The sequence below is a fragment of the Myotis yumanensis genome, unplaced genomic scaffold (assembly GCF_028538775.1).
Source record: "Myotis yumanensis isolate MYYU_CA2020_CCGP unplaced genomic scaffold, mMyoYum1.0.hap1 SCAF_3, whole genome shotgun sequence".
NCBI lineage: Eukaryota > Metazoa > Chordata > Mammalia > Chiroptera > Vespertilionidae > Myotis > Myotis yumanensis.
The window spans coordinates 113,472,641-113,488,032 of NW_027223754.1; the positions used below are offsets into that span (position 1 = coordinate 113,472,641).

The 15,392-nt window shown below is 39.0% G+C and overlaps 1 protein-coding gene across 2 annotated transcripts in view; it reads left to right on the forward strand.

Annotated features, from left to right (window-relative positions):
* The first annotated feature begins 224 nt into the window (after positions 1–224).
* Positions 225–15,392, forward strand: part of KATNAL1 (katanin catalytic subunit A1 like 1) — a 100,702-nt gene continuing 85,534 nt past the window's right edge. Inside the window, exons 1-3 of one of the 2 annotated variants that reach the window (XM_070409393.1) lie at positions 225–298; positions 11,447–11,622; positions 14,323–14,483. In XM_070409393.1, the coding sequence (XP_070265494.1) occupies positions 11,461–11,622; positions 14,323–14,483 (323 nt within the window). In that variant the 5' untranslated portion in view covers positions 225–298; positions 11,447–11,460. Of the gene's footprint in view, positions 299–555; positions 642–11,446; positions 11,623–14,322; positions 14,484–15,392 lie in introns of those variants that run through there. The other variant, XM_070409392.1, reaches the window with a different exon arrangement.

Here is a 15,392-nt window from a genome sequence, read left to right on the forward strand (position 1 = left end):
AGTCACCCGTCCTCCTCAATGTCACCGTCTCCCTCTCTCAAACACGCACCTTTGCACCTCGTTTCCACCGCATGCGGCCGAATTCCCAGGCTCCTCCCTGGAGCTGACTCCGAGAACCCCCTCACTGACACCACCGCGCAGCCCGCGCTGTCATGGCAACCGTACGCCGCACCACCGCCTCTTCACGCACGTCGTGAACTAACGGACTCCACAGCGGCGGAGCGGTGGCCGGGGCTCCACCTCCACCCCACCAGACCTGGACCGCATAACCAACAGTCGGCCAGCCTGCGGCACCGGGGTAATGGGTCCAAGAGAGACCGGCGCGAGCGGGAGAGCTGGCAGTGGGGCGCCCAGGGTGACAGCCATACTCCGTCCCCTGTTGCTGGCCCTTGGGCGCCAGCCTTCGCGGCGGGAGCGGGAGAGGCGCGGGTCATTGTGGGGATTGTAGTTCCGTGGCTTCTCGGGCTCATGGTCTTGGATGGGCGCCCTGGACGGGTGACTACAAAGCCCAGCGGCCCCGACGGCTGGGAGAGACCGATAAACCTTAAGCGGACCGTGGGAGTGAATAATCTCTCTTTGTGGTGAGGGGTTCTTGGATGGTCGCGGAACGTGACTCTGTGAACTAGGAAAGGGAAGTGGAGGTGAGACTTGACTTGACTTCCCGCCTGGCCGTGGGGCCCGCCCCGGTTGCCGGGCTTGGCCCTCCCCGGCGGGGCCAGCGCCTTGCGTTGTCTCGGGGAGGAGCCGCCAGCCACCCCGCTGCGGGCCGTGGGCCGGCGGAGCCTCTGACCCCCCAGGGTGCTGCCTCTCGGTGCAGAACCGTATGTATGGCACACGTTTGATGTGAGACCCGAGGAGCTCAATTTTATCAGGCTCTCCTTTCCCTGATAGGTTTATTTCTACATATTTAATTATGTTTATTCTGCAGTAGCCCAGAGGTGTTTGCATATTAAACCCATTGATTGATAATTCATTGATGTTTAAAGGTTAAGTGTAGAGTGGTAAAAGATACCATGCTATTATATCTTAGTACCTGGAGTTTTTACCGTTTTGCATTTTTGAATTTTACTTACTGAGGGTCAGGATTGAAAAGTGAGTTATCCTCCTCCCCCAGGTTGAACAGTGCCTGCACATATTTCGATTCTATTTTGAAGATTAGGTCAACTCTAAAAATCACAGACTTTTTTTTTTTAGCAGTGAGTAGTAATATTTTCTTTGATTAGTCAGTTGTTTTTTAGAATTTCTCAGGAGCATGTTTTTAGGATGAAAAATGCTGTATTCTATTACTACTACTACTACTATTATTATTATTATTATTAATCAATGCTCTGGAGTACACCTTAGTCCCCAGAGTTGGCTTAGGCTTTGGTGGTAAGGAATCTGACACAGACTTAGGCAACCTGCCTTGATGACCCTTAGAATTTTTTCTTTAATAGATAACCATCCTAGAAATTTCGTATTTTATATAGAATGTTGGAAAATTGTTTGTAGTATGGTGTGCTTTTTTTGTGTGTGTTTAAACAATAAAATAATACAAGGCCAGTATCAAATTCCTTTTGTCAATTAAAATGAAGCTAGCCTCTGGAAATTTTACTTAAAGTAGCAATTTAATGGAAAGTAGGTTTGGTAAGACCATTAGAAAAAAAAATCGAAGCCTTCTGTTACATAGTACTAGAAGCCTGGTGCATGAATTTGTGCGGGGGAGGGGGGGGGGGTCCAGCCAGCCCTGCCCCAATGGGGTGGATTGGGGGCTGGGCCTGTCGGGAGGAGGAAACAGCGGGAGGTTGGTTGGCCGGCCCGCCCCCATTGGGACCCAGTTGGAGCCTGGCTGGCTGGGGGGAGGGGCTGTGGGTGATTGGCTGCTGGACCCGCCCCCGAATGGTGTCGGGGAGCTGGCTGGGGGAGGGGACATGGGCTGATCAGGGTAGTGGGGGCTGATCGGGAGTGGGCCAGCAGGGGGAAGGGGCTGCAGGAGGTTGGCTGGCTAGCCCCGCCCTTATTGGGGTGGGGGTGTGTGATCAGGGGCGGGGCTGGCCAGGGGGAGGGGCTGCGGGAGATTGGCCAGCCGGCCCCATCCCTGATCTGGTCAGTTCGCTGGCCGCAGTGGCATTCGTTCTGGTCGTTATGGCATTTCATATATATATATTTTTAGGGATTTGAAGCATTTTATTTATTCATTCAGGATTTATTAAGAATATATTATGTGCTAGGCATTATGCCAGGTGGTGGGAATATAGAGATGATAGAAGATGGTGTGTATCCTGCATGGGGAAGCATCATGTCATCACAATAGTGGGCTGGAGATGGGTACAAGTTGCTATAGGAGGCCAGAGTAGGAATAAATAGTAATATAACACTAACATTTATTGACTACTTACTCTCTAGCCTCTTATAGAATCCTCACATTTTGTGAAGTTGCAACTGTCATTTAGAAGTGAGAAAACAGACTTAGAGATCTTGCCCAAAGTTGTAGGTGATAAAGGTGTGAACCTGGGATTTCAGTCCACATGTGTCTAACTCATCTGAGTCAAGATCTCATCCAGTAGTGCTGTTCTCTGTACACATTTATAGAAAGATCCTGACTCTGTCTAAGGAGATCAGGGTAAGTCTCCAGAATGATGTGACATTTCACTTGTACTAAGAAAGTTGAGTAAACTTTCACTGGAGAGAGGATGAGAAAAGTCATTCTAGGTAAATGGAACAACATGCTTTTGAGATATATTTGAGTGCTTTGTATTTGGGGGAACTCTAGGTCATTCTGATGACTGAATCCCAGAATACATGCAGTGTAGTGGGTGAGGCCAGATCTAAAAGTGCTTGAGTACCATGATAAAGAGTTTAGAATTTTCTTCAACCTGGAGTGACCATTGAAGAATTTCAAGTGGAGTAGTGTTACTGAATTTGTGTTTTAGAAAGAAAACTCCAGCTTCATCGTGGAGAATGAACCTTGGGGAGGATAGATTTAGAGTCGTGGTATGGAAACCAATTTTACTATAGAACAACAATAACAACAACATCCAGTAGAGAAATGAAGAGAATCTGAACTAAGCAGTTGGAGTTATAAAAAGAGATGCATTGTAGAAATAGCTATATATATAAAAGCCTAATATGCAAATTGTCCCCTCTGGAATTTGACCGGGAGACTGGGAGTTCAATCGCTTGCTATGATGTGCGCTGACCACCAGGGGGCAGCGTGGAACGAAGGAAGGCCCCAGCCGGTAGCCAGCAGCCGGGGAAGGGAAGCCCCGGCCGGCAACCGGAAGGCCCCGATGGGCCCTGATTGCTGACCAGGCGTAGGGACCCTACCTGTGCACAAATTTTGTGCACCACCCTCTAGTTCAGTGGTTCTCAACCTTCATAATGCCGCGACCCTTTAATACAATTCCTCATCTTGTGGTGACCCTCAACCGTAAAGTTATTTTCGTTGCTACTTCATATCTAATTTTGCTACTGTTATGAATGGTAATGTAAATATCTGATATGCAGGATGTATTTTCATTGTTACAAATTGAACATAATTAAAGCATAGTGATTAATCACAAAAACAATATGTAATTATATATGTGTTTTCTGATGGTCTTAGGTGACCCCTGTGAAAGGGTCATTCGACCTCCAAAGGGGTCTCGACCCACAGGTTGAGAACCGCTGCTCTGGTTTAAGAGATAAAATTGATCTGACTTAAGAGTCTGGGTGTTGGGGCTAGAACGATTTGGAATTGTAAGACAACTGATTCCTAGTTTTCTGGCTAGAATGACTGACAGGATCATTAAACCATTGGTTGAGGTGAGAAGGAGTAGGTTTTTGTGGAGATGAAAGATAAAGATAAATCAGTTCAGTTTTGACTGTTCAAGGTTCCTGTGGGGTATTCAGGTAAGGATGCATTTGGATCTGGAGTTCAGGAGAGAGCTCAGGGCTAGAGGTTGAGGTTTGCATGCTCGTAGTGAAGTTATAGAAGGGAATGGACCAGTTCACGGAGGAGGAATGTGTAGAAACGAAGAAGGGAGAAGTTTGAATATGGAACTCTTGCAAAGCGGCAGCATTTACGGTGTGTGTGTGTGTGTGTGTGTGTGTGTGTACGTGTGTACGTATGTATGTGTGTGTGTTGGACATTTTTGAGAGGAAGTGGGAGGAAAGCTGACACAGTATACTGAGGTTAGAAGGCAGAGAGGAAGAACCCCAGAGAGCATGCATAACAAATGACATAGGAGAAGGAAAGTAAGCACAGAGTGGGCCAGAGTATCAGGTGCCTTGGAGAGTGCAAGTAAGATTAAAGATAAAATGTGTCCAATGAATTTGGTGGCTTCAAATAATTTCTAAATTTTGCAAAAATTAAGAAAAGGGATCTGAGCATAGGTTACTTGGAAAAAAAAGTTTAAAATTTCGCATAATAATACATATCAAAAGGAAAAGGAAATAGATGAGTCCCCATGTGTCCATAACCTATCTTGAAGAATGAACACATAATCAATTTTGTTTCATCTATAACTCCTGTCCCCCAACTGGATTATTTTATAGCTAAACTCAGATATCATATCCTTTTATCTGTAATTATTTAAATACATATCTTTAAAAGTTAAGGATTACTTAAGAATATGTAACTATAATATCCTACTCAAAAAAATTGACAGTACTTCCTTAATATAATTATCAGGCACACTTTATTTGATTTTGAGAGTACATTTATTACAGCTCGGGACAGTGAAACAGGAAGGGCTTAGAATAGAGGAAGCAACAGGTGAGAGCCAAGGTAGGACTCCTGTTAGCTCACTGAGAAAAGGGGGCCTTGGAGACAGGTTCAGGGGCTTAGCCCAGGATGAGTTGCTGCTGCCTATTGCTCCCCTGGTTGCAAGTCTCCAGGGGACCCTTAAAGTTTAGGAGATCCCTGCTGGAGAGGGAAGAAAGGCGTGGGTGTGCTCCACCCAAACTTTTTATTTTAATGAAGCATGACTACACAGAAAAGAAAGAGATGAGGCAGTAACAAAAAAGGTTTGTAGGTTGTTTTATTTTGTTTAAGATTGATAACATGCTATTAGGGAAAAAAACCATGAAAAGGAAATGCTGGAAGATGAAGGGGATGAAAAAAGAGGAGAGAGCTGATAGAGGTCCCCCAAAATGTAGGAAAGGACAGGATGAGCAGGGTGAAGGAATTAATTTGTTGCATTTTATAAGCACCAACTAAGTGCTAGCTGTGTTCCTAGGCAGAGTGCTGGTGTCACTAGGAGGAGAGTTGCACTGAACAGGAAGAAGAGAGGTGAGAATAGATAGGATAGTTATAGGTTGGGCTGTGAAAGGTGAGCAAGTTCAAAGCTATGGTTTCTAAGAGGTGGGTGGGAATAAAGGTTAATTGGTGAAGGAAGCGATTGGGCTTAGGAAAGGATAATGGTGGGGATTTGGCATAAGCATGGTGGAAAGGGGACTGCGTTAGCACAAGTAAGAATTGTTTCACTGAGCCGAGATTAGAAGTCAGTAATTTTCAATGACAGCAAAACACGAGGTTGTGTGATTGTTTTCTTTAAGATTTAATTGATTGATTTACTAAAGGAGAACTTAACATATCGAATAAACCAGTAGCCTGTTGTGCTATTGAGAAGAGAATCCAGACCAAGAACTTATGATTGGACCATTCCTCAACAATTTTGGATTTATTAATTTAACATCATTATTATCTATTTTGTGTAAATATCATAGTAAAACTAGATAGGCCTTTGCAGATAGTTTGGATGAATAATTTGCACTATTTTCTCAGCATGTGTAATTGTATTCTTTTATAGAGAATATTCTCCAGGGTGCAGTGGAAGGGGTCAAGTAGATCTGTTGTCTAGTTCTGGGACTACAGCTTATTTTCTGTGATCATGGGCAAGTTTCCAAACCTGTACCCATACTCAAAAAGATGTAAATACTTTATATTTCACAAGATTGTTGGGAAGACTAGACAGTTTCATGAAGGTAAACCCTCAGTGCTCAATAACTGAAGATCTTTCTCTTCCCCATCTCCCCCTCCTTATCAACAACATGGCAGGATTGTCATTTCTGTTGGACAAAAGACCACGTTCTAGGACTTTACCTTACTATATAAGTCAGGCAGAACAGGTAGTAGTTACATTACAAAATGATCTATAAAAGGATTTATGAATCATTCTTTTTAGTGAGGCTTCCTTAAACACTATAAAATGTTATTTTATAGTCCATTGATAGTAGTAATGTCTTTGACTTGGTTTATCTTCAAAGAAACAGAGTTCCACTATGTGATTTGAGATCCCAATAGCTCTAAAATTATTCAATTCTCTGACTACATCTCATTTCTGGGCTGATTTATATTATGATTTCACTAATATTTAAGCATCTATTTATAAATTAAAATACATGTATATTTTAATGTACTCAGCATTATTTTATTTTATTTATTTTTTTCCTCTAGTGTTAAATTCCAAGGCAGTGCCTGGACTAAGTGGAAAAGAATGTCGTGATTGATCAGGGACATCTTGGCTGTGGAAGGGGTGATTAGTAGTATCTTTGCTACCTGTTTCTAGCCTCGCTTAGAATATGTGTTACCCTCAAAATAGGTTTCTTCATTAAATCTCTCCTACTCTTGATTACCGTTATAGAATGTCAGATTAATTCTTTTAAATATTACTTTTACTACATCATTCTCTTACTTAACTCTCTAAAGGTCTGTCTCCATTTCCCACTTAGTAAATATACTTCCTTAGTCTAATAATCAAGGTCCTCCACAATTTGTCACCATTTAATGTTCTCATCAACCATACACAAAATCACCTCCCTCACCTATTTCTTTAAAAAAATATTTTTATTGATTTCAGAGAGGAAGGGACTCAGCATTATTTTAAATACTTTCCTGGATAACCATAGTTATATATGGTAGCTCTAGTGAAAGTTTGAAAGGAAACCATCAACAAAATGAAAAGACAACTTACTGAATGGGAGAAGATCCTTTCCAATGATACATCCAATAAAGGGCTAATATCCAAAATTTGTAAAGAACTCATACAGCTCAACCTTCTCCCCCCACAAAAAAAGAGTCTCTTCAGGCAAAGAACCTGAAGACTCTTCTCCAAAAAGGACAGATAGCCAGTAGACATGAGGGGATTCTCAATGTGACTTATCATCAGAGAATTTCAAATTGAGACTGCAGTGAGATACCATCTCACACCGGTCAGAATGGCTATCAGTAAATCAACAAACAAGTGTTGGTGAGGATGTGGAGAGCAGGGAACCCTCATGAACTGTTGGTGGGAATGTAGATTGGTGCAATCACTATGGGAAACAGTATGGAGGGTCCTCAAAAAATTAAAAAGGGAACCTGCCTTGTGACCCAGCAGTTCCACTTCTGGGTATGTATCGAGGAAACAGAAACACTAATTCGGAGGAATATGTGCACTCCTATGTTCTTTGCAGTGTTGTTTACAGTGGCCTGGATATAGAGGTAACCCAAGTGCCCATAGACAAAGGGCTAAAAAAGTGGTGGTGCATATATACAATGAATATTACTTGGCTATAAAAAAGAATGAAATCTTACCATTTGCGATAGCTTGGATGGACTGGGAGTGTATTGTGCTGGGTGGAATGGATCAGTTAGAGAAAGACAAATACCCTATGATTTCACTTATACGTGGAATCTAAAGAACAACATAAGTGAACAAACAATAAATAGACTCATGGATACAGAGAACCGACTGATGGTTGCTGTTGGGGGATTGTTGTGGGGACAGGGTGAAAAAGGTGAAGGGATTGAGAAGTATAAATTGGTAGTTACAAAATAATCATGGGGATGTAAAGTACAGCATAGTGAATATAGTCAATAATATTGTAATAACTATCTGTGGTGCCAGGTGGGTACCGGAAATACCACTTTATAAAGTATATGATTGTCTCATCACTATGCTCTATTCCTGAAATAAATACAAAAGTAATAGTGAATGTAAACTGTAATTAAAAATTTTAAAAAATTATATGATTGGTTTTAAATATAAAACACCTTACATTTTTGGTATAAACTCCAGTTGGGCATAATGCATTATCTTTTATTTATATTACTGGATTTGATTAGCTAAAATTTAAAGATTTTTGTATCTATGTTTCCGAAGGATATTGGTATATCAATTTCTTATAATGTCTGGTTTTGTATCAAGGTAAGGTTGGTTTTAAAGTATGAGTTGGATGTTTTTCCACTTCTTCTTTTTTGAGAGAGTTTGTGTAGAATTGGTTTTATTTTTCCCTTAAATGCTTGGGAGAATTCACTAATGAAGCATTTGGGTCTGGAGTTGTTTTGTGTTTTTTTTTTTTTAGATAGATCTTATATTACAAATTGAATTTATTTGATTGCTATAGGACTACTAGTATTCTGATTAATTACTGTATTTTTTCTTGAGTAAGTTTGGTATGTTGTGACCTTCATAGAATTTGTTAATTTCATTAAGTCCTCTTTTGCCTTTTAATACTGCTGAAGTTTGTAGTAGTAGCCCCTCCTTTATTCTGATTTAGGTAACTTGTTTTCTTTCTCCTTTTCCTGGTCAATGTCACTAGAGCATTATCAATTTTAATGATTTTTCCAAAGAACCAGCTTTTGGCTGTGTTGAAATTTTCTGTTGTTTGTTTCTGTTTTATTGATTTCTGCTCTTAATTATATTATGTTCTTTCGTCTACTCCTTTTGGGTTTTAATTTACTTTTGTTTTCCTAGATTCTTATGAGAAGCTGAAAGCAGGAGTTGGCAAACTACAATTTGGGGCCAAATCCAGCCTGCCACTTGTTTTTGAATTACCCATGTATTTTTTTAATGGTTAAAAAAGTCAAAAGAAGAATACTGTTTTGTGATATGTAAAAATTAAGTGAAATTCAGTAATCAATGTCCATAAATAAAGTTTTATCGCAACACGACCACATTCATTTGTTTACATATTCTCCATAGGTACTTTTGTGCTAGAATGACAGAATTCAGTAGTTGCGACAAAGATTTCTGTTATACTCTCACTAGAGGCCTGGTGCATGAAATCCGTGTGTTCATGGCGGGAGGGGTGTCCCTTAGCCTGGCCATTTCAGTGCCAACTAATGTTGTTTGACTGAAGTGATACGAAACTGTTTTATGTAGCTTTCCGTGCAGTCAAAAGTTAAAACAAACAAGTGAGATCTTCATTCATTACCTCCCCCCTCCCCCCGCCCCACTGGATTTGCAGTACATGTATTTTCTGTGCTCAAATTACAGTCTTAGATCATTTTTCAGACTTTAGTGCAAGTGCAAAGAATATTTTCATATTACAAATTACATTTTACTGTGCAGATGAGACATTTCCTCCTGACTGGGTTGAAAGAGGTTAATCTGCAATGTAATGACATGCAAAAGACAATATCAAAAGAATAGATTCTTTAAATGCCTTCCAAACAATGATTATGCTGAATGAAATGTATGCTTATGATTTGATATCAGTATGTAACAGTATCTATCTGGGTGAAAAGACATCTTCTAACATGAAATACATAAAATTTCATTAAAATCATTATTAATGTATGAACATTTGAATTTGATTTTTTTTTAAACATCCTCATCTGAGAATATGTTTACTGATTTTAGAGAGTAAGAGAAAAAGGGAAACATGGATTGGTTGTCTCCCGTATGTACCCTGACTGGGGATCAAACCCAAAACCTAGGTATGTACCCCCGACTGGGAATTGAATCCACAGCCTTTTGGTGTACAGGCTACACTGCAAACAACTGAGCCATACTGGCCAGGGCTGCATTTGATTTTGATGTTAGGGAACAGTAACTTTGAATCCCAACTAAGTGAAATATTCATCTTCCCCCAAAGAGTTTAATTTTTATTAGAAGACCTGTATTACAAAAAGTTGTGCTCAACTATTATCAATAAAAATTGTGGAAATTTTGTCTCATTGTGTCACTACTTAAATGATGTCCTCAGTATTGCCCGTTAGTCTTTAAAACCTAAAATATTTGTTCTTTGATCCTTTACAAAGTTGCTAACTGCTGCTTTACATCAAGGCATTTTTATTCTGCACAGTTGTGTACCTGCACATAATAGCAGAATTAATGCTTAGTCTCACAGTGAATTTAAAAGAAAATATGTAGAACGGTTTTGTTTCTATTGTATTTATTAATTGCAGGTTGTTTACTGTAAAAAGACCTTCCTGCTTTGTGATAATATTTAACTTGAGGAGAGGCTTTCTACGGTTCTATATTATTGATCTACAGAATATTGGAATTTCTTACCATGTAAAAATAGTGTACAATTAGCTGCAGTGTAATTCTCAAGTAACATGGATGATGCCTTCAGTGAACCTTTGCTTGGCGAAGGGGCAAATATAACGTGCCAAAACCCATAAAGAAAACAGCTTTATTTTCAAGAAAGTACTGTAGTCACTTAAAGAGCCTAGAACTAGATGTGGTTAATTTTGAGGCAGAGTGTTAGAGCCCCTTAAGAATAGATAAGAGACAGAGAGGAAGAGCCAAGCTACCCACACCAAACTCTAATTCCCTCAGGAAGGCATGGAAAAATACTATGATTTTCTCTTCTAAGGTTATTCATTGGTCTACTGTTCCAGGAAATAAGAATAGGGCAATTTGGACTTCTTCCCGGGATGTCATTCTTCTGTATCTCTGTAGTTCCTACTCTTTGTAGTCTTGAGTGGAAAGTATCTGCATGGAAGTCTGGAATGATTCTGGGAGATGTTTGGGAAGCCTGGAAGAAAAGCTGGAATGATGGGCTGGGAAGCTTTGGTGGAAACCAGAGTTTCAGATGATGGTCTTCTAGCATCTTGTAGAATGGAAAAGATTAGTGATAGTTATTTGCACAGACAAAAAAGAAAAAGCGATAGAGAATGGTAGGATCATGGGTGATTACAGTTAAACAAAAAGAGCTCAGGTAGTTTAATTCATAGGATTTTGCTTAGGTTTAAGTTGTATGGCACATTAAATGCACATAAATGATGTGTGGACAACTATAGGCTGTTCTGTTAAAATGTGTTCCTTCAGTATGACATTTTGTTTTTAGGCCAAAAAGTTTTAGTGAGAATTTCTGTGGTTTTAATTGACATAATTGGAAAATATGTGATATTCATACATTTCTACATTTTCAAGAATAGATTGAAAGAAATTAAGCAATACCATTTTTACTATTATTGCAGTTTGTTGTCATTACAAATGAGCAAGGAAAACCAGTACCTGTAACATGAATCAGTAATTCAGAGCTGTGTAATTTCTCATTATTGTCTTTGGTGTTCTTTTCTGAACTCTTTTGTGCTGCCAAAGTTAGAAATTTTGTTCAATATTATAAGATGCATTCAGATAACCTCAAACAAAGAAAAAAACATTTTGACTTTTCATGTAGTTTTAAGCTGATATTTTAAAGAATAATAAAAAATATTTTGAAGTCAGTACTGAAAACTTAATAAAAAGTCATTATATTTAATGTTTAGGTCTCTGAAAGAAGATGAACTTGGCTGAGATTTGTGACAATGCAAAGAAAGGAAGAGAATATGCACTTCTTGGAAATTATGACTCATCAATGGTATATTACCAAGGGGTGATCCAGCAGATTCAGAGACATTGCCAGTCAGTTAGAGACCCAGCTATCAGAGGCAAATGGCAACAGGTAAGGTCACATTATTCAGTGAGTCGGGGCAGCAGTCTATTGTTCTTGAAAGACTAGAGGCCTGGTGCAGGACATTCGTGCACTTAGGGGAGGGGTCCCTCAGCCCGCCTGCGCCCTCTCGCAGTCCTGGAGCTAATGGGGGATGTCTGACTGACAGCTTAAGCTGTGAGCCCAGCTTCTGGCTGAGCGGTGCTCCCTGCTGTGAGAGCACATTGACTACCAGGAGGCAGCTCCGGCATTGAGTGTCTGCTCCCTGGTAGTCAGCGTGCATCATAACAACTGGTTGTTCTGCTGTCAGGCCGAAACCGGCTCTCCAACATTCCCCGAGGTGTCCTGGATTGTGAGAGGGCGTAGGCCAGGCCAAGGGACCCCACTGGTGCATGATTGGGGCCGGGGAGAGATGTGGGAGGTTGGCCAGCGGGGGTGGGGGGGGGTGGGGGGGTGGGGGGTCCGTGGGAGGGCTCCAGGGCGTGTCTGGCCTGTCTTACTCAATCCCAATCAGCTGGACCCCAGCAGCAACTAACCTGCAGGTTAGAGCGTCTGCCCCCTGGTGGTCAGTGCACGTCATAGTGAGGGGTTGAGTAGCCTTAGCATATCATTAGCATATTGCTCTTTGATTAGTTGAATAGCCAACCAGACAATCAGGCACTTAACATATTAGTCTTTTATTATATAGGATTAGAACTTGAGATGTAAATAGTTCTTACTTGTCTGAATACTGAGGTATATTTAAAATGCACTCTGAATAGTTTTCTCTCTTGCCCAGATAATATTTTACATATTTTTTATTATTTCATGAGACATACTTCAAAGATGCTTAATCCTAATTGAACCTATTTTATTTTTTTTTTTAAATTTCATGATCAGTTGCCTAATTGTGAGTACAAATTTTTGAAATAAATTATTGCTACTTGCCCTTTCCCCTTTCAATTCTACATGTAGTTTGACCCATTTCATAAAACTTTTCCTTTAAGAAAGTTTATTCTTTTGAAAGATTCCTTACGAATACAAAGGAGTCAGTAATCTAATAAAAAACACTAATATGTTTGCTGTCTCTTGACTATACAACTTGATTTTATAATAGTACAGTTAATAAAACCTTGAATTATAATTTTCCACTTATTCTTAAAACTTAAAATCCTTTTAAAATTATAAGTACAAAGTCAAGTATTTCTTTGAAGTTTCCATTTTACGTACTAATGCCTTTTAAGTGTTTCTTCTAATTTTTCCACTAGTCAGAAATTGATGTTTTACTAAATTTGTAGGGTAAATTTGGCTTATTTTCTGACTTAAGTGTTACCAGATTATGTTGAGTGAGAACAATATACTTGCTCTATGTCAAGTTGAAAATTTTAGTTGTTTTCCTCTATCCTGCATACTAGCCACAGATAAGAGTGGTTTATTAATCTAGCATGGAAATATTCTTGATACGTTATTAATTGTATTTAATAGTTGCCATTTTTATTCAGATATTTCTATTGTTTCTTTCCATTAGGTTCTGAAGTTTCATTGCTCCAAGTATATCATGTAATTGCATATATGAGCAGTTGAACTTTACCTAGGTTTTTCTTTGATTCTGCATCTCCTTAATATGTTCCTTTCTATATCTATTAAATTGATGATTTAATATAAAGTGATGATTCTCTCTTCCTTCCTCTCTCTCTTCTTGAACAATATTACCTATTATTCAAGGTAAAGTTCAAGGCACATTTCTTATGCTCTACTTTACAGTAAAGTGTGCGTTCTGATTAAAAAAATTAGAATTGTTAAACTGATTATAAATGTAATTTTCAATCAATTATCTATTTGCCTTTGAAAATTAGTTTTGGCTCAGAGTTTCAAAACACAAGAATTTCCATATACTCGGTGCTCGGTGAGATTTTTGAAATACAGGAAAAATCTGGCCTTTGAGCCCAAAATAAACTTTGCCCAGGACTTGAAAGAATTTAACAAGTCCCAAAGAATTCAGATTTTAGATGGAGGAGAATTTAAATAAAAATTAGAAGTGTGTTATTCATATAGTATTTGACAACTTCAGGCTTTCATATGCCCATGACAAGCAGGCATTTCATATTTAGTGAGATTGGGGACAGCAAATGCTGGTCAAAAATTTGGCTGGTAAGTTTTTGGAAGCTAGCTCTGGTCGGGTAGCTCAGTTGGTTAGAGCATCGTCCCAATATGCAAGGCTGCGGGTTTTATCCCTAGTCAGGGCACCTACAAGAATTAACTAATGAATGCATAAATAAGTGGAATAATAAATTGATGATTCTCTCTTTCTCTAAGATTAATAAATAAAAAATTTAAAAACTTTTTTGGAAGTTATTTCTAAGTATATTAAAATGATTTAGCATTAATATTATAGTTCTCTGGGACTGGCTAACTTGTTACTGAATTAGTTGCTTATTTTAAATTATGTTTATGGTCATTACATTCCTTGGTAGAAATAAAGTTCCATTATGAAGGTATATTACTAGTTCCCCTGTGAAAAGGTATTTAATTATATCTTTTTTCAAACTGATTCCTGCCCTTCTATCTATATCACTTTAAATAGTTCTTTGTTTTTGAATATGTTTTTTTTAATGACTCATGTTGCATACTTTGAAAAACATTAAGGAAACTTGCATTCTATAGCAATTTATATAAACTTGAAACAATTTCTGGCATAAAGGCTATATATATGTATTTGTTTATTTATTTAAGGTTCGGCAGGAATTATTGGAAGAATATGAACAAGTTAAAAGTATTGTCAACACTTTGGAAAGTTTTAAAATTGACAAGCCTCCAGATTTCCCTGTGTCCTGTCAAGATGAACCATTTAGAGATCCTGCTGTTTGGCCGCCCCCTGTACCTGCAGAACACAGGTAAACGGGACTTCATGTTCTCTTTAGGTACTTTTGTAGCTAATTAATATTCAGAGTGAAGAGAGTGAAGCTTTATTTGAACAAAGGATGAAAAGTCTCTTGGGGGGCATGTAAATATAATACCTGTGTATACTTTTTACACCTATGGGTTTACAGAGTTTGTATTTGATAAAGAACAGAAGTCGTATATCTTGCTTTTAGAATGTTTTTGCTACTGTACTTATAACAATAGAAATCTAGTCCTAAAATTTTTCAGTTAAATGAAATATTTTAGATTTCATAATAGCAGCATCAAAACTTGGATGGCTTTTTTCCTTTAAAACATTTAAAAAATATATATTTTATTGATTTTTTACAGAGAGGAAGGGAGAGGGATAGAGAGTTAGAAACATCCATAAGAGAGAAACATCCATCAACTGCCTCCTGCACACCCCCTACTTGGGATGTGCCCGCAACCAAGGTACATGCCCCTGACCGGAATCGAACCCGGGACTCTTCAGTCCACAAGCCGATGCTCTAGCCACTGAACCAAACTGGTCAGGGCAAAACATTTTTGCTTTGAAAGACTCTTAATTTTAGATGAAATGATAGACAAATTGGATTTATCTGGTTGGGCTTACAGCCAATTTCTAGAATCTTAGTGTTTACTGTTTCCTAAAGGTTAAAGGTCAGATTCCCTACTGTGGCATATAAAGCTCTTAAGTTTATTTTCCTTATGCCCAGTCTGCGCATCATCTACATAAACCTTTCTCTTCTCATTCTTTCCTGTCATCTTGTCTTTGAACAGTTCTTTAATGAATACCCATAGCCCCATCTAAGCAACTTATATTCATTAAGTCTCAGCTGAACTGTATTTCCTCCTCTCTGTAGCCTTTTTTAATTTGCCCAGGCATGACGGCTTGTCATAGA